At 42.7% G+C, this 17,576-nt stretch overlaps 1 protein-coding gene and 1 long non-coding RNA gene across 13 annotated transcripts in view; one reads left to right on the forward strand and one right to left on the reverse strand.

Moving 5' to 3' along the window:
* The window catches only part of LOC105469966 (calsyntenin 2), a 643,989-nt gene that overhangs the window by 10,905 nt on the left and 615,508 nt on the right, over window positions 1–17,576 (forward strand). For 3 of the 10 annotated variants that reach the window (XM_071091018.1, XM_071091019.1, XM_071091015.1), the window contains exon 1: window positions 8,839–12,263. The exons of 2 other annotated variants lie outside the window; for them this stretch is intronic. Coding sequence is in view for 1 of the 8 variants with exons in the window: in XM_011721617.3 (XP_011719919.1) it covers window positions 3,025–3,073 (49 nt within the window). In the remaining 7 variants the exon portion in view is untranslated. Of the gene's footprint in view, window positions 1–2,333; window positions 3,074–3,109; window positions 7,210–8,838; window positions 12,264–17,576 lie in introns of those variants that run through there. 5 more of the 10 variants (XM_011721617.3, XM_071091017.1, XM_011721620.3 and 2 more) reach the window with 5 other exon arrangements.
* Window positions 1,661–11,937, reverse strand: LOC105469968 (uncharacterized). 3 transcript variants are annotated; one of them, XR_011619762.1, is made up of 6 exons: window positions 11,800–11,937; window positions 9,522–9,695; window positions 3,396–3,598; window positions 2,943–3,060; window positions 2,066–2,185; window positions 1,661–1,784 (listed from the first exon to the last, which is right to left on the reverse strand). It is a non-coding gene; the product is annotated as an uncharacterized lncRNA (long non-coding RNA). The 3 variants fall into 3 exon arrangements; XR_011619761.1 differs by having other exon boundaries at window positions 2,943–3,167; XR_003015477.2 differs by lacking the exon at window positions 2,943–3,060.

Here is a 17,576-nt window from a genome sequence, read left to right on the forward strand (position 1 = left end):
ATGTCACTTCATGCCGGAAGCTGGAGATGCTTCTGCCTGAAGCTTAGGCCAGATGCTGTAAGGAAAATTCTGTTTTATTTAATAAAATGCACCCCAGCAACTCTGGGTTTGGTGGTAGACAGGGCATGTCCAAGTGGGTATGGGTGGCTAGACCTTAGTGCCCCATTCAACAACCAGAGGGCCATCATCCCTTGGGCTTGCTGCTACTCCACCTCTACCCTCTTTACCTGATCATCTGGAGGCTCAGGTCAGACTACAGCTCTTGAACAAGACCTTGGGATGCTACTGGGAGGAGAAACAAGGATCTGCAGGGAGGTAGAGCTGGACATCAATCTTCTCAGCTGGGGTCCCTCCTCAGACTTGTCTTGGTGAGGGGCAGAGGCTGCTGCTCCCTCACCTGCTGAGATGGAAGGCAAGGATCAGCCAGAAGAAGACTGCACTCTCCATTCTGCCTAAAAGCCTGTTTCTCAAGGAAAGTTTCCTGAGTGAGGATCTGTGTTTTCTGCTGTAGTGTGTCACTAGGAGTGCCCCATCTTTTATGAGGCCATGCCTCTTTGGAGCACTTACCATTATTGCTCAGGCTTCCTGGAAATAATTATGCACCTGGAGAGAGGAAAAGGATGGAAGCAGTCTTACATTATAAGAGCTAGAAGACTCAGGGGAGAGACTACAAACATTTCCTTAGTTTGAGTGAATATGTGTTTGGTGACTTGAGGTTCTGTATGTTCATTTTTCCAACCCTTTCTGCTCCTTAAAGTTCTCAAATGCACAAGCACTCTTCTAGGGGCAGTGTTACACTGTATTCCACAAACCAGTCTTCTTTGAAATAGAGTGCATCTCAGATAACAGCCTGCCTTGTAGCTGATGGTTACAAACCTACCAAGGGCAATGGCTAACCCAAAGGAATGAATCACTAATGATAAGACATGAAATCTAGTGTAGAAGAAACATTTTAGAGTATTTGCATTCTTCTCCCTGACTCTGCAGTTAGAAAATTTCTTACTCTGGTCCTCCCAGCCAACATGCAAGGGCAGTTTAAGCCCGCAGTCTTAGAATCTCACCACATTGTACTCTGCCAATACTTCTTGGTGCACATCTCTTTGCTGCAAATTGCCCTAGCTTCTCTCCTCTAAGTACTGCCTTCCAGGGATTAATAATCAGGACTTAAAGCCAAGAACTAAAATGTTACCGTTCAGGAAACTCACAAAGATGCTGGAGAGTGAGAAAAAATATTCACTTTTCAGTTCATGATATTTTAAGAGTTTTCTTTTTTCTATGATACTTTTATTTGTGGGAGAGTGGACCATCATTTGGAGTAGGAAAGAAAGCTAAAATTACTCACAACAAGAGTAAAAGAATGTGATAGCTAAGACCCTGATTTCACCTTCCCAGATTTATTTCTGTTGTTTTTTTTTCCTCCCAAAGGAAAACCAATTATTTTGACTTTATTGTGCTATCATCAGAAATGTCAAGATGGCTGTATCTTGCTTTATTATTAATGTTAGGATTATATTTAAGCCTTTTTAGTAATTTACTGTGACTTTGATTAGAAGTCATAAATAAAGCATTTGTATCACACTTACATTTTTTCCGTTTTTTTTTTTTTTTTTTTTTTTTAACAATTCCTGCCTCCTTTCCATGCCAATCTTCCAGAAATTAAATTCCAGTCTTCCTAGGGAGAAGGAACTCAAGTCAGGGACCAGCCAAGAATCTTTGCTTGAAACTGTAGCTTTTCCTTGAGTTTGCTTTTGAAATATTCCACCACTACTTTGTCCCAATGGCCACTGCAGCAGCAGAGGAGAAAAAACAGAATCATCACATTAGCCTTTAGCACTCCTCTTGTCCCTCTCTTCCCTTATCTTGCCCTCACCCTTCCAGGATCTTTCTCTTCTTGTGAAGGTAGGGTTTGGCTGCTCCCTGGGAGCCACTCCTTAAAATACTACCCATAATGGAGAGAATCATCATCATCCTAGCTTTACAATTTGTGTTTTCTCAATTCAATGGAAAATGTGAGTAAAAACATCTTTAGAAAATATTGCTACATTTTGGGCATGGTGGTGGGTACCTGTAATCCCAGCTACTCAGGAGGGTGAGGCGGGAGAATCACTTGAATCTGGGAGGCAGAGGTTGCAGTGAGCCAAGATGGCACCATTGCATTCCAGCTTGGGTGACAGAGCGACTCCATCTCAAAAAAAAAAAAAGAAAAGAAAAAAAATTATTGCTACTTTTATTGATCAGAACCAGCCAAACTTGCTAAAGAGAGAGAGCTTGCTATGAGCCACCACTTCAAAACAAGTCACCTGTTCTTATATAAGAGGCCATTTGATCGGAAGTGTGAATGTGGTGACTTGCTTTGAAGTGGTGGCTCATAGCAAGCCCTCTGTCTTTAGTAAAATGCTTTTACTCACATTTTCCACTAGCTTGTGGACTGATCTCTCTTTCGTCCAGTTCTACATAGCCCTTGGTGGATCTTCCAAATACACACACACAGTCACTCCTGCTCAAAATTCCTCATGTTACTTCTCCACTTTCATGATACAGTCCACATTCCTTGGCTTGTTTTAAAAGGCCCTTAGTTGGTGCCTAGCTGTTCCTGGGCTAGAATTGAAGCTCTGTGTGAGCACAGCCCAGCACCTAGCCCAGTGTCTGAGTGAACGAAGGGGGGAACCCTCTCTGCACTTGCTCCTCTCACTTCAACCCCGTGTGCAGGACAACCCAGTTTTCTGCTTGGAGGAGTTTTCCTGTGTTCTGTCTGCTGTGCACACTGCTCTGTCTCCTGCTGTACTTTGTCCTGCCTGGCATCCTGGCAGGCCTCCCTCATGCTGTCAGCATTTCTGGGAATCCATCCCTGGGCATCCCCTGGGGCACTCCCTTCCCTTCATTACATGGCTCCCATATACAACTCCACAGTGGCACTGCTCGATTGCATTGTCATTGCTCACCTGTCTGCGCCTCACTAGACTGTGTTTCTTCTTCCCAGGTTCTCAGACTCGGTCTAACACTATGGATCAAGTAGGTGGATGAATGATGGATGGAGCTCCCTGGAACCCAGCTCTTTGCCTTGTGGGGAAATGTAAGGCTGGTGTGTGGGGTTTTCCTTGTCTAATCTTTCTCCTTCATTCCCTGGGATCCCCAGTATTCATCTCCTCAGTACACATACATCAGGGCTGGCAGAGCAGGAGGATTAGGAGAGGTCAACATCCTAGGCAGGGCCCTACTCGTTATTGCTGGCATGAGCTGATACGTTCAAGGTGGGGAGATAGAGCCCAGCTGGGGTTAGGGGCCTGTTGGGTATAAGTTATGGCTGGGGAGCAGAAGCTAGATAGCCCAGGGTCATGAACCTCTGCGGCAATTTCCAGAGTGTGCACCCTTCTTGGATAATGAATGTAAATTACCTTTGCCGTCAGTGAAGTGGCATAGACATAAGCCCCCACTTTGCTCTGTAGCATTGGATATCAAACACTATGGGAGAATATCTTCTGTCACGCACTGATGAGAATTTGGTTGTAACCATCGGCTGCTGCAGGTGGATCTGATACTTTCCCATGTCGTTCCTTGGGTCCTCCTTGCTCCCATCAGCATTCCGTTAAACCCTAGACTACAAGTTTTAAGTGGATAAAGCATGCTGCATTTTCCAAACAGGTCATTAAAAACAATTTGCAATTTATGGTATCAGATGCATGTGTGTGTAGAGGCAAGCATGAAGTTTTTAATTGGAAAAACTTTGTCTTCAATTTAAGTGGGATGCTGAATGTGATGAGGCCTGTGGAGTTCTGAGCCCACAGCTAGGGAGGCAGGGCAGCAGGAAGAGGGGCCAATTTGTGGCTGTGCTGAGATTTCCAGGTTGTGTATGCAGTCCACAAAATGAACAAATAGGAGTCTCTCTGAAGTCAGAACATTTACTTTTTGCTGGGATTCCCTTATGGTAATCCATAAGGATATGCTGGTTCAGTTCTGAGTGATAAAGCTTTGGTGCTATACATGGGGAAATACCGTCTTCCTCAACCAAACCAAAATCCCGAGCTCTGAGGCTGGTGTTGAGAGGGTCACCTTCTGAGGCACAGTCCCCAGGAACATTGGGGAGAGCTAGGTTGCTAATAGCCCTGATTCTGCCCTTGAAATTCCCTTTCTTTCTGCCACTCCCTACATGGGTTGAGATTGAGCCGAGACAGAATAGACCTTTTTTTCTGTAATTCTGGCTCTAGTGGAAATAACATTTTCCTTTAGATATCAAGGCTTGAACTTGGACCAAACAGGATTTTACCAAAGTTTCAGGGTGAATAATGGAAATAAACGTAAAGAATCATGAACTTTCAACCCTATCAGAACCAATGGCCCATTTTTACAACACATATTTTCTAGTGTCCCCATTATTATTTCTAAAATGAAGTTTACTGATACTGTTATGCACTTATATAATCTAACAAATCAATATAATGTCTTCACTGAATACAAAGAAATTAAAAGTTAAATAATGTATAATAAAATGATATGTATTTCAACAAATGCTTGGGCCAACCATATGAGAGGAAGTAGTGAATTAGATGCTTGTCGCCAGTTCAGCAGCAACACCATGTGAATCACTGTGAATTCAACAGCTGCAGATGCAAACAGATCTGTGTGTGTTGTTTTGGTGATTCAGATATCATGGGCATATTGTGTCAACGTGACTTTTTTAAATGCTGAAAGACTTCTGGCAATATTTTGAATAAGACAAAGCATTCTTTGGCCTCAATTCATAGGATGGTTGTATTCCTGGAAAGCTCAGGGTTTATCAAAGCTGCACCAAGAATATCCAGCTGACTCACTTTAATGCCACTGGCATAGGGAAGAGAACTGTGGAGCTCTAGATGGTGTGCTGGGGGCCATTCAGGCAGAGAGGTGCCTGGACCACCCCTCCACCACACATGCACTCATCATTTCCTGGTTCTAAGAGGTACCCAAGAAGTATCTCATATGTGCTTACAGGCTGAAATTGCCTTAAAGGGTAGACAACTTCTGGGACAGTAAATAGATCTTTCTAAAGACCTTTTTGGGGAAAAGAGGAAAATGTCACCAGCTGGTGGTCAACTGAAAGAGGCCAGGATTTCACAAGGAGATCTTCTGGAGAATAGGGTCTCCCTGATGGGGGATGCTGGAAGATCTATGGGGGAGCCCATAGATCATGTGCTAGAATATCATTTAGACCAAGCAAAAGGAGGATCACTACTTTGCCAGTTAAGCATGGAGATGTCTCGGGGTCTTTCCCATTACCTGCTTCTCTACCTGACACAGAAGCACTGTAAGGGGGTATGAGGGGGAGACCACACTGGGCCCAGAGACAATGACCTTTGGATCAGATATAAGATTGAAGTTTAAAAGTGAACTAGACTAAGTATTCGTAAACAAAAAAGAAATGAAAAGCAATGGAATTGGGCTGCAATATCTTTAAGGGAGCTGCCACCTTTTGGGAAAGAGAAGCTTGACAAATCATGGTAGGGAACAAAAATAACATCATTTGATGTTTATAGTCCAGTGGATTGGACCCCAGCAAACTGGCTAGAGTGTTTATTAAGGTCACTACTGATATTTCAGAGATAAAATGCTGTTCTCTTGGATAAAAATTATTCCTTAATGTTCTCATGGATAATTTAAAGGGGTGAGGGTTTTTATTTTGTTTTTGTTTTTATTTTAATCCCTAGGTGGCTGTTTCTTTTTCCCCCTCCTCATATAAGCATGAAGTGCTTCTAAGAGAGAGGCTGGATTGCCTAAGAGAGTTTCAGCAACTTTGAGATGAAAATACATTTTAATATTTTGATTTAATGGGGAATGGTATAGCCCCTTAATAAGTAGTTCAGTGACATTTGGTAGTTCTATAATATTTGACTTGGAGTTGAGTTTATAAAAATTTCAGCCCAACAGTAACTTCAGAGCACTAAGGGATGTATGTATTTCTGAAATGAGAAGACCTGGTTGACATTCTGATTCTAAAATCAACATCATCCCTTATGCGTCACCATATTTTCAATTATAATGGATGATGGGCTGTGAATTTTAAAAACAGCTTCCCTGCAAGCTCCTGCACAGACCCAGCTTGTATGCAATAAAAAGAAGAGCTTGGGAGGGAGAAGAATGTCCTCATGCCCACTCTTCTGACTTGACTTACTAAAATGCTTCCTTTTCAGAGACTGCTTTGGTTTTTTGCTCCCCACATTGGTTCCTTGGGAATTTTTTTAGAACGTGGAGTCTTTTCTAACTTTGCAGGGAATTTGTATCCTGATTGACCGAAATGGTCGAGCTTTGGAAGGGTAAAGTCCTGTCAATAAAAGCCTGAGATTTTATGAAATACCTATGACAGCCAGACAAAAGTATGTCTAACAAAAAATTGGGGGAGCAAAACAGATGCTTAGGGCATGGTGTTCTTGCATCTCTGCCATTTCAGGATAAATTCAGGCCTTTGCTACCAGTTCATTTCCCATTTCACTGTCATCTCACCTTCCAAGTAGAAAATACCCTAAATGGATTATATTAGTTCCCAACATGCAATTCTTAGGCAGTGATTAAGGTCGGGATTATTCTCAGGTAGTCCCAGGATGCAATGGTTTTGTGGGTACTGGGCTTATGTTTGTTTTTACCAGGAGGTTCAGAAGCAGACCTTCCTTCCCCAAGGGTGGTCACAAAATCAGCTCTGAAATGGCCCTATATTCTACCCATAGCCAGCTCGAATGGGGAAGAGACAGCTCTATCCCCCACCCCCCTGTGCTGAACTGGAGGAGTAGAATGGTTATTGAGTTAGGTGGGACCTGCTAATAGTGGCTTAGAATTTGGGACTTCCTCCCCAGAGGGAATGTGAGCTTTGGACTGGGCCTCATATCTGGCCTTGACACCTTCTAGGAAATGCCTTTCATCAGGCTTAGTAAGGTGCAGGTTGAATAGAGACTAGATAGTCTCTGTCATATGGGCAGGGCATATCTGTTACAACCACCCCCTATGCCCACACAGATCCTCTCCCCTAAAGGATTGAGAAACTACCTATTGGGCACTCTGTTTATTACCTGGGTGATGAAACAATCTGTACACCAAACCCCTGTGACATGCAATTTACTCACGTAACAAACCCAACATATTCCCCCTGAACCTCTAGGGGAGAGGGTACGTGCGGACATAGAGGGTGCTTGTAGCTGTCAGTGCCGTGCCTGTATCCCTTCTGCTCATGCCATTTTCATGCAGGTAGGCCTGACTTCCAGCAGCAGCGGCCCTTTGCCTGTGGTCTCTCCCTGGCCCCTAGACCCCTCCGTGCTTGCCAAGTGTGGCAGGTCAAGAGTCAGAGGGAATTAATACCTTCAGGAACTATCCTTACCAATGATTGACAGGCACTGATGGAGCAGCATCCCAACTCCCCCGTCCCTCTTCCCTCAGGTGGGAGGATGACTGAGATATTTTACCCAGTGCCCAGGCATCTCCAAGAGGATTAAGCTCCAGTTTTGCCCACACTGGTAACTTGCTTCCAGCCTTTACTAGCTTTCTTCCCTTCCTGAGTCACTTTTCCACTCCCCTACTGGTATTTCCTGAGACCACCTCCTACACACCTGTGCTCAAATCCTTGCCTTAGGGCCTGCTTTTGATGGAGCCCAAACTAAGAGGGAACAAACAAGAGAAGTGCTCTGTGTGTGTGTGTGTGTGTGTGTGTGTGTGCGCGTGTGTGTATGCAGGCTTTTTTCCCATTCTTTTAGATTCAGGGGGAACATGTTGGGTTTGTTATATGGGTAAATTGCATGTCACAGGGGTTTGGTGTATAAATTGTTTCATCTCCCAGGTAATAAGCAGAGTTCCTGATAAGTAGTTTCTTGATCCTCATCCTCCTCCAACCCTCCATCCTCAAGTAGGCACCTGTTGTTTCCTAAGAGAAAGTATTTTGTAGAGCACTTGCTGTGTCTTTTCTGCATCTACCTATACAGTAAATCTATTTCAGGATAGCAATTCTGGGTTGCCTTTGGGCATCCAGTCAGACTTACTTGCCAGCTGTGAGGTTTTGTGGGGCATTTGGAGAATACTGAATAGTCATTGAACTCTCAGTGCTTGTATGCAGCACTTAAACTTGTCTTCACATCCATCTGGGGCTAGGAGACTTTGCTAGAATAAGATGTGCTGTGTTCTGCAGCTGGGGCAGGCACTGAGCCTGGCAGTGGTGGTGATTTCTCCTCTGGGCTCAGGACTCTGAAGGCTCCTTGAGGGCAGGGTTGCCATAGCTCCTTTCCCAAGATCTGGGGTATAGCAGGCACCCACCCTTTGGAGGTGAAATGAGTTGAATTAAGTTGAGTGCCTGCAGCCTACATAATCTAAGTGTCTGGGGGAACATCTGGTACCTCTGATCATAGCCAGATTTCTCGAGTGTCTGTTTTCAGCGTTTTCCCAGAGCACCTATAAGTGAATTTGCAAAGCACTTACCTCTGTCTTCACCACTTCTTTTGATGGTGTGGAACAGCTGGCAGAACTAAAAATCCTTCCCCTATATCCACCATAGCTAGCACACAGGTCTAAATTACTATGGCAATTCAGGTACTTCAGGGAAGACAATGAAAAGTCTGATTGATACAAATTCTGCTTTCTCTAAGAGACTGAGTGCACCAAGCCATTATCAGCTGAGCAGTTTGATGTGAGTTAGTCCATTAGCTTAGACACATGGCCCAGCTTAAGTGGATGGGATTTAGTATCTTTTACTTTTTTGACAGCCAAGTAACTTTATTTCAGTGAGGAGAGTGTTAGCATATATAATATATATTAAATATAGAATATATATTGCTATATATACACATATACACACATACATGTATATATGGCAATATTGCTCTATATATATATACACACACACACACGGCAATTCCAGTCACTGAAGTACAACATCTGATTTATTTGAAAAGTTCTCTTAATTCTGGGTGGCTGACCCATGCGTTGTGTGTGAGTAGTCTATGAATCCTCACAATGCCACTTAGAAGCTACAGGATGCTGAATAAATTGCATAACTCCTCTGTGACTCAGATTTCTCATCTCTAAAATGGGTATATTAAACTCTAGCTCAAGAGGCTGTTGTAAAGCTACAGTAAGCCTGAGAATATAAAAACCTGGCATACAAGAGGCTGGTGTTTTGCTTATCCATTGCCGCCTAACAAACCCCTGCACAACTTAGCGAAACAGTGACCATTTGATTATGCTCACAGGTCCTGTGGCTCAGGAATTTAGATGTGGGGTTATAGTTTATCCCTGCTCCACGATTTCTGTTGCCTTGAATAACTGGGGGTTGGGATCATCTGAAGGTTTCTTCAGGCCGGGCTCATAGGCTGCTATTGGCTACTAACAAGGTCCTGTACATGGTCTCCACATGGCATTCAGCTTCCTGACTGGATCATAGTAGGGACAAAAATAACATCATTTAATGTTTGTAGTCCAGTGGATTAGACTCCACCAAACTGACTAGACTATTTATTATGGTCAATGCTGATGTGTCAGAGATAAAATGACTTCAGGATGGTTATACTTCTTACCTAGTGGATCAGGACTCCAGCGCACAGGGACTTCTTGTGGATTTAGCTGAGTCCCTCTCCGAAGTCATCCAGAGCTAGGCCCTTCTCATCTCAGATGTGCCTCTCACTAGCTGATGGCTTGCGTTTCTCCTGGATTCCTTTTGTTCCTGACCTTGACGTTCACTACAGTGGTCTCTATGCTCCGAGAGAGAAAGGATGGATAGGGGACATTCATTTCCTGGGGAATCACAGCCTCTGAGGTGGGCAGCATGCATGGAGGGAGCTCTGGAGCAAAGATGGAGTCCCTGGAGAGGGTTAGACCCAAAGGCTGGAAAGATGTGCAGAGACAGGGGGTGGTAGGACCCTGAGGATAGTTACGCGGCTTCGTTAAGTTGCACTCAGCCTGCCCTATATCTAACCCTTAAGGAGCACTCACCAGGAGCCATTCTGTTCTGGAGATTTCTCATGCATCAGACTACCTGAGATTTCCCTTGTCATGACTCTGTGAGGTGGGTCTCCTGACTTCCCTATTTTCCTGTTATGGAAACTGAGTCTCAGAGAGCTTCGGAAAGTCCATAAGTAGTGGTATTAGGAGGTGAACCCAGAGTTCAGAGCCTATGCTGGTCATGTTGCTTCGGTATTCAGCATCCCACTTGGTAACATGTTCTCATATTTTGTTCTATATTTGTTGTGCATTATTCATTTTCTCTAACTCTACTTCATACTCATTGAAGGCAAGACTATGCCTTCTCTTATATTCTCCCCCTCTGCAGATGTGAGTACCTTAGAAGAGAAGACTGGGGCTTGACAGAGAGGCCACCATCCTTCTCAGTGGCCCAGCATGGTGACTGTCTTGTTAGTCACACCTGCTGGGCTTGGGTCGATAGAGAACAGAGAAGGCATTGTTGCTCACATCCTATTCTCCAAAGGAAATTTTGTTCTAGTTTATTGTGAAAGTATTGGTTTTGAAATTGAAACACAGAGGTCTACTAAAGTGATGTTCTGTTTGGAACAGACTCTCTTTTTTTCCTGTTTTCAGGTGAAAAGCAATAACCATGAAGAAAATGAAAGAAAACCCTCTAAAGAATAGTGTCAATGGCTCTGACAGGTTAAAGCTGTAGGATAAATGCAGAATTTACATGACAAAAACTTTGAGTACAACGCTGATTGTCATTCACCAGTAATAGGATTCTCTGAAAAGCAAAAATATCTTAATTAAAAAAATACATAATTTATTTTTGCTGGTATGCGTCCTTTTGCCTCACCCTCACAAACTAATTAGACTTGAATATCACTTTCCCCAAACTTAACTTTACCAAGGCTGTGTCCGTTTCATCCGTAATGTGCCCCCTCCCCCGCTTCCTGGGCTTAGCAGGCTGCTTAGAGCAGAGAAAGCTGCAATGAGTGTTGCCAATTTGAAAGACAGGTTTTTTGCCCTCAGATGATTTAAGTTTTGATGCAGAAACTAGCAAGCTGACAGATTAAAATATTAAATGATGATGCTGTACAGGAGGGCAACACAGACATTGAATGAGGCTGGAGTCAGGATTGGCAGAGGTGATGCCTGCTCTGAGCAGGGGCCATTCATGCCTCTGGGGCTGCCCAGAGATATGCTGTCCAGCCTCATCTCTGCCACACCTGACACTTCAAGCTGAGGAAGAAATCAGGTGTTTCATCCCTCCAGGCAGCACCACTTACTCTCCCTGCAGGATCTGGGATGCCCTCATCTTCTCCCTACCCACAGCCTACATCCAGATCCCAACTGGTGCAGAGATCAAATATCCCCTCAACACTGACCTTCTCCTTGTCTTCTTAAAATGAAACTTCATCTTTCTCCTTCTATAATTTTGCCTCAACTCTAACCTGTATATGCCTCAAACAGAGTTTATGCAATCTTTACTTTTTTTTCTTATCTGAGAACCCTGATTGGTTTACTAGATAATGAGCTATGTGAAGGTGCAGGGCTGTCTTAATTCATACCTGCATCCCAGCATCTGGTAACTAATTGCTGACTGGCTGAATAGACAAAGGAATGAATGAAGTGATTTAATGAGATGGCCTTGGAGCATGGGGGACTTTACAGGGGTAATGAGGGTTTGAGGTTTGAGAGGGTTTCAGAGAGGGGAAATGATGTCAGCTCATGGCCCTAAGTCAGCAGAGGACATATGCCAGTTTGGGCACAAGCTGAGACCAGCCTGTTTGCCACAAGCTGTGCTCGGAAGACCTGGGAAGAATAGGAATCCCATGGTCTTGAGCTGGAGGGGCTGGGCTAGCGCAGGAAACTTTTTCAGGCACTCACAGTTTCAGAAACACCGGGTGATCCCCTGTGTCAAACTCATCAAAGGCAAGCACTTGTCCTTGTGTTTCTGATTCTCATTTCCTGCTGAGTTACTGCCTGTGTGAAAGCAGCCGTGAGGTCCCCCCTGTTTGATATGGATCCACACTGCAGATGAAGTCAGAGCTGAACAACACAGGGCTTATCCAGGGTGCCCGGCTGCTTGCTCTCCTTCAAAAGGAGAAACTAGGGGCCAGCTCTCACACAGAAGGCCAGTCAGAGCAAATCCCTGCTCCTGCTTGACTTGTGGTCTGGATACATTGTTGCCCCTTGGCAGGGGTACAGCCACTAGAACATTTGCCCCATTGTGATGTCTCCTATGTCTCCGCAGTCATCAAACACCAAGAATATTGCTGGTCACTCTTGGGAGGGCTTATCAGCCACAAGGTGTATGTGTCCACCACTAGCCCTTGTCCAGGAGGTGTGAGGTGAGTTACATGTGCTCATTCATTTTTAGCTTTACCTTTCTCTTGTCTGTATTTCTCCTTTCTCTGCCTCAGTGATTACCTTTCTTTTGAGGCACACCATGCATTTCTGTACAAAAGACTGAAATCCATTATAGAATGTGGTAGGACATCAAGGAATAAGATAAATTTGATTTCTGTCCATGGTGGTATAATGAACGAGAAGATGTGGCTGGCCATGATGTACCAGGTGGGCTGGGGGAAGGGAGATCAACTGGGAACCTGCAGAGAAGCACACCTGGCAGCTCTGTGCTCCTTTTAAGTGGCCAGTGTGTGGTTCTGTAGACTTGGGATTCAATGACAGTCTCATGCAAAGAAAACCCGATATGCATGGAACAATAGATAGGCTGTGAAGCATTGTACCATCTGATCCTGTCTCCACAGGTATACCATATTTCATCAGTTCTAAGATGGCTTTTGAAAAATAATAACATCTCTTAAATCAGGATGAGCCTTATAATTGATGGCATCCTAGATGTGATGAAATGTGGTAAATGATAGTGTCATTCATTTGCCTGTTTGGTGTCAGATCTATTTCTACCCTTCTGTTACTTAGCTCTATATGATGGGAAACTACATCCTCCAGATGTCTTGCCAACTTACTTATGGTGAGAAAGGGGAGGCACTGGTGGAAGACAAGAGTGAGAGGAAGAGAGAAACTAAAGTATTTCCCCGTGTCTTTCTCTACCTTGGCCAATCTCACTGTCAGCGACCACCTCTCCTCTTCTGTAGCTCTAGCTTCTGGCACACATCTTCTGCCTTTGCTGAGCCCTGCTTGCAGAGGATGGCTGCCAAAGTTCCAGGTCTACCATGTGGTCCCTTCTTTTGTCCCTCCAGCCCTGGGGTGATAGTGGCTTCCTGTCTTGCCATTTGTTGCTTAGCTTCCCATTCTCCATCACTTGGGTAACTGATTCTTTGTGTTACATTTCCTTTCTTGGAGGTATCTAGTATAGTTAGTTTCTTCTTAGTTAAATCTTGACTGTTACAATGATACATCATCACCAGATTAAACAGATATTGAGGGGGCATTATTTCTCTTTCCCACATCCACACATTCTGCAGAATCTATTCTAGTTAGGGTGAGCAGTGGTATCTTTGATGCCAGACTCAGAGGATTCTTTGGGGTCTGTAGCATTTGACAGTGATGCCATCCCCATTTGTTGAATTTTCCTCCTTCATTGTCTCCTGGGTGATCACCCCTTCTTTCCCTTTGCTCCTTGAATTTTCCCCACTCTCTTTGCCAGTCACCTCTTCTGCAAGTCTCTAAACTATTGGGTTCTGTAGAGTTCTAAGCTCATTCTGTGCCCTCAGTCAACCCGCCCCCTATTTTTTACTCTACCTGCTCACGCCCATGGCTTTAAATACAACTTCTCTCTGCAGCACAGAACTGTTTCCCAAGCTTCAGACACAGAATGTCACTATCCGCAACCACATTCTTTGGGTTATCTTATCCCACAAACCAAAATGTCTTTGACTGAGCTGACCTTCTCCTCTCCCATACCAGCTTATTCTCCTGTGTTTTCTATCTCAATGGATGGAACTGTATCCATTGTAAAATCCAGACTAGAAATATCCTGGGGTTATCCTGGACTCATCTCTACTTTACCTCCCAAATCCACCTGCTTTCCAAACCCTTTATTCAGTGGTGTGTTTAAATGGTAAACACCAGCTTTTAGGGGGAGAGAGAAGGGAAAGCCCTCTGATTTGCAGCATTTGCCAGTTTCTTTAGTGTAAATGCTCCCATCATGACTGATTTCTGGTTACCAGTGTGGTATCACTGAGCATGGATTTGGAAAGTGATGCACGATTGGTTTCTGTGAGGTGAGCCAGCTCAACATACTATGGTGCTGTATCCATCCTCTCATTAGCATCTTCTCTTTCTCACCCTGTTTCAAGCCCCACCATTTTCCTTTCGGAGTTTTGAGATGTCTCCTCACTATATTCTCAGTCTTGACCTCCTTTGAGGCATCCCACACTAGATGTAAACATATCAGTCCTTAATAAAAAATAGCTTTAGTGGCTTCCTATTACCTAGAAGAGTATCAAAGATGGAACCTTCTTGGCATTTTTATTCTGGAGGACATGAGCCATGCTTATCTCTCCTCCAAGGCCTAGTACTGAGTTTGGGCCACTAGTATCCACTTACTGTCTCTCTTGACATTTTGCTTTCCTTTCCTTCTGTGCCTTCCATCTCTTCAGCTGTTTTAAGCATTCCATCATATTATGAGCTTGATGCACTGCCTGCTGCACCATGGAGATAGGTTCAACCATGTTAGAATATTTGCCCAGCAGGCTATGTGATGCTGACCATGATAGAAGCCAAGGGCTGACTGCGCTTCATACCTGGGGGTTGGGAGACTCTTGAGATAAGGGGGCAGGATCTCCTCAGTGTGTCAGTCATTTAGAACTGCTACGAAGACTCTCATGAAACACGTTGTTTAGAGGGTTACATTTTTGAGAAATTATTAAATAGGTCTTGAAAAACTGAAGAATATCTTGGATGTATGTTATATTACAGAAAATGGAGTCAATTGAATAGCCATCCCTTTGCCAGTTTGCTAACCCTTTCATCTAAAAATCACTCACAAAAATTTACCTGCCTAGAGATACAAAGCTGAGTAGGACAGGATGGAAGCTCACAGGCAAGTGAGTGACTCCAGAGTACCAGTACTTTTGTCTGGTGTTCACATAGGGAAGTCAACGAAAGGCTCCTGAAATTAGACTCAGCCAAAGTTAGTCCTTTTGTCTCATTTTCTTCTTTATAAAACCTGGTCCAAAGTACCCTGTCTCCCCGCCCCCAGGACTATTGTTTTGCTGGAGTTTTGATTCAAAAAGGGAGGTGTTTTAAGAACGTGAAATAGCATTATTATGAATTTGTCATGATTGTGCACGTGTTTGTGTGTCCCCTTGTATCCTTAACTTTTTCCTAGGTATTGTGGCAAGGTGGTATGGATGTGGCAGAGGAGGCATTAAGAAAAAGACCTCACCTCTGTCTTCAGGAAGCTCACACTCAAGGTGTAGATAGAAGCAGGGTTTGAACAAAATATGCAACAAAATTAGGTGAAAACGAGTGGTGTCGATTTGCTGGTTTTCTAGGTTGTCTAAAAGTAGAAAAAGGAACATGGGTTCACGTTACAGGGTGGCAGTTTGCAGAGAAGACATTTCTACATTTTCACAGTGCAAGGGTTGAAAAAAGTCTATCTGTTTTTTAATAAGGGCTTGCCTTTTAAGGGACAAGAAAGACTAGAGGAGTTCCTTAAATATTGTTTATTTATTTTATAATTAAAAATATGTTCTTTAACGAAATACTTAAAAATAGTAACAACATTTTAAAATTTGCATTAAAAGATTAAAAATGAATGACAACCCCCATTACTCAGAGATAATCCTAAAGGTATTTCAGAGATTTTTCTATGCATATTTTTACATAATTTAGTTTATACCATATTTACAATTTATATCTTAGTTTTTTCCACTTAACACTAGCACATAAGTATTTTTCCAGGTTATTAAAAACTCCTCATAAATGTTACTTTTAATGGCTACATAATATTTCAATATATGAGTGTACTACAATTTATTTGAGTAGAGTTTTTTTGGTCAGATATATTAGTGGTTTCCAATTTTTCATTATAAATAATTCTGCAGTAAAAATTTTGTAACTTCTTTTATGTCCTTCAGATACAGTTCTTAAGGAAATATCAAAGAATAAGAACATTTTAAGGTTTCTAATACATATCACCAAACTGCTTTTCAAGAGGGATCCATCAATTTATATTCCTATTTATATTGTTGCAAAACATCCTTTACTGTCATTTTTAACAGGTTCAATTAGCATACAATAAAGTGCACATATTGAAAGTATATGATTTGATAACTTTTGACATATGTATATACCCATCAAGACATCATCACAACCAAGATAATGAACAAATATATGAACCCCCAAAGTTTTCTTATTTCCTTTTGTAATCCCTCCCTGCTACTCCCTTCCAATCTCATTCTTCACCCCATAGGCAACTACTGTTCTGTTCTCTGTCACTATAGATTAGTATAAGTTTCCCAGAATTTTATTTAAACAGAAGTACATAGGAACAAGAAAGATGAGCAGATTTCCTTACATTTGGTTTATTTATTTTGTAATTTAAAAAGTTCTTATTGTAGAAATACTGAAAAAATAGTGACAACATTTAAAAATTTGGATTAAGAATTTTCTTCTTTTTGTTTGGCTTCTTTTACTCAGTATAATCATTTTGAGATTCATCTGTTGTTGAATGTATTAATAGTTCATTCCTTTCTATTGCTGAATAGTATTCCATCATCTGTATGCACCACAATTTGTTTCTCCATTCAGCTGATGGATTCTCAATAAAGCTGATATGAGCATTCGTGTACAAGTCTTTAGTGAACATATGCTTTAATTTCCCATGGGTAAATACCTAGGAATGGAATGGATGAGTTGTATGGTACCTGTATGTTTAACTAACTAGCATATTTTGTGACTGGTGATTATCTCTTAGGATAACACATTGATTTAATATTATTATTATTATTACAACACATTAAATTATTTTAATTGACTCAGTGAATATTTTTCTGGTCCCCTCGTAAAGGATGAGAATGAGGAGGAGGGTGACAGAGACCCCTCTCTTGCCATACTCTTTTAGGAACTCAGCTGGGAGTAACCGAAAGGGACACTGTGCACGCAGGGACTTCAGCCTCTGCTCCCCACACAGGGTTTGGAGCCTTACCTTTGCTCTATGTACCTCCAGACCCCTCCCTGTTTTTCTCAGAAGAGCAGTCTCAGGTGCTCTGGTGTTTGGTTTGAATGTCCTGCTTGAATTCAGCCTCTCTCTCTCTCTTTTCAGTACTTTACTATGATATGATCTAGTCCTACTTTTCCAATCACATTACCTCCTTTTCCTCTTCTATGCCCAGTAGACTTCCTAATATTAAGAGTGGGAGGTGGTGGCGATATGGGCAGGAAGAATTGAAAATAGCTCACAGATGACCCACCTTGGAGGGCCTACATTTCAGCATCTCTGGGGTTATTTTAGAACTAGGAAGAGTGGCGGAGATTGGTATTGTTTCTGTACTAGTCCTTCCAAATTCTCCTCTGAGGTTTCTGCTTAGACTATAAGCCTGAGGGTCACTCATCACAGTAATCCTAAAAACACATGTTTCTGTTATATCTGATAAGGCCTTTTTGTGAGTTGTGCAGACTGTCAGTTTCATGTTTGTTTGTTTGTTTGTTTGTTTTGGAATGGCAGTTATATC

The sequence above is a fragment of the Macaca nemestrina genome, chromosome 2, assembly GCF_043159975.1.
Source record: "Macaca nemestrina isolate mMacNem1 chromosome 2, mMacNem.hap1, whole genome shotgun sequence".
Taxonomy (NCBI): domain Eukaryota; kingdom Metazoa; phylum Chordata; class Mammalia; order Primates; family Cercopithecidae; genus Macaca; species Macaca nemestrina.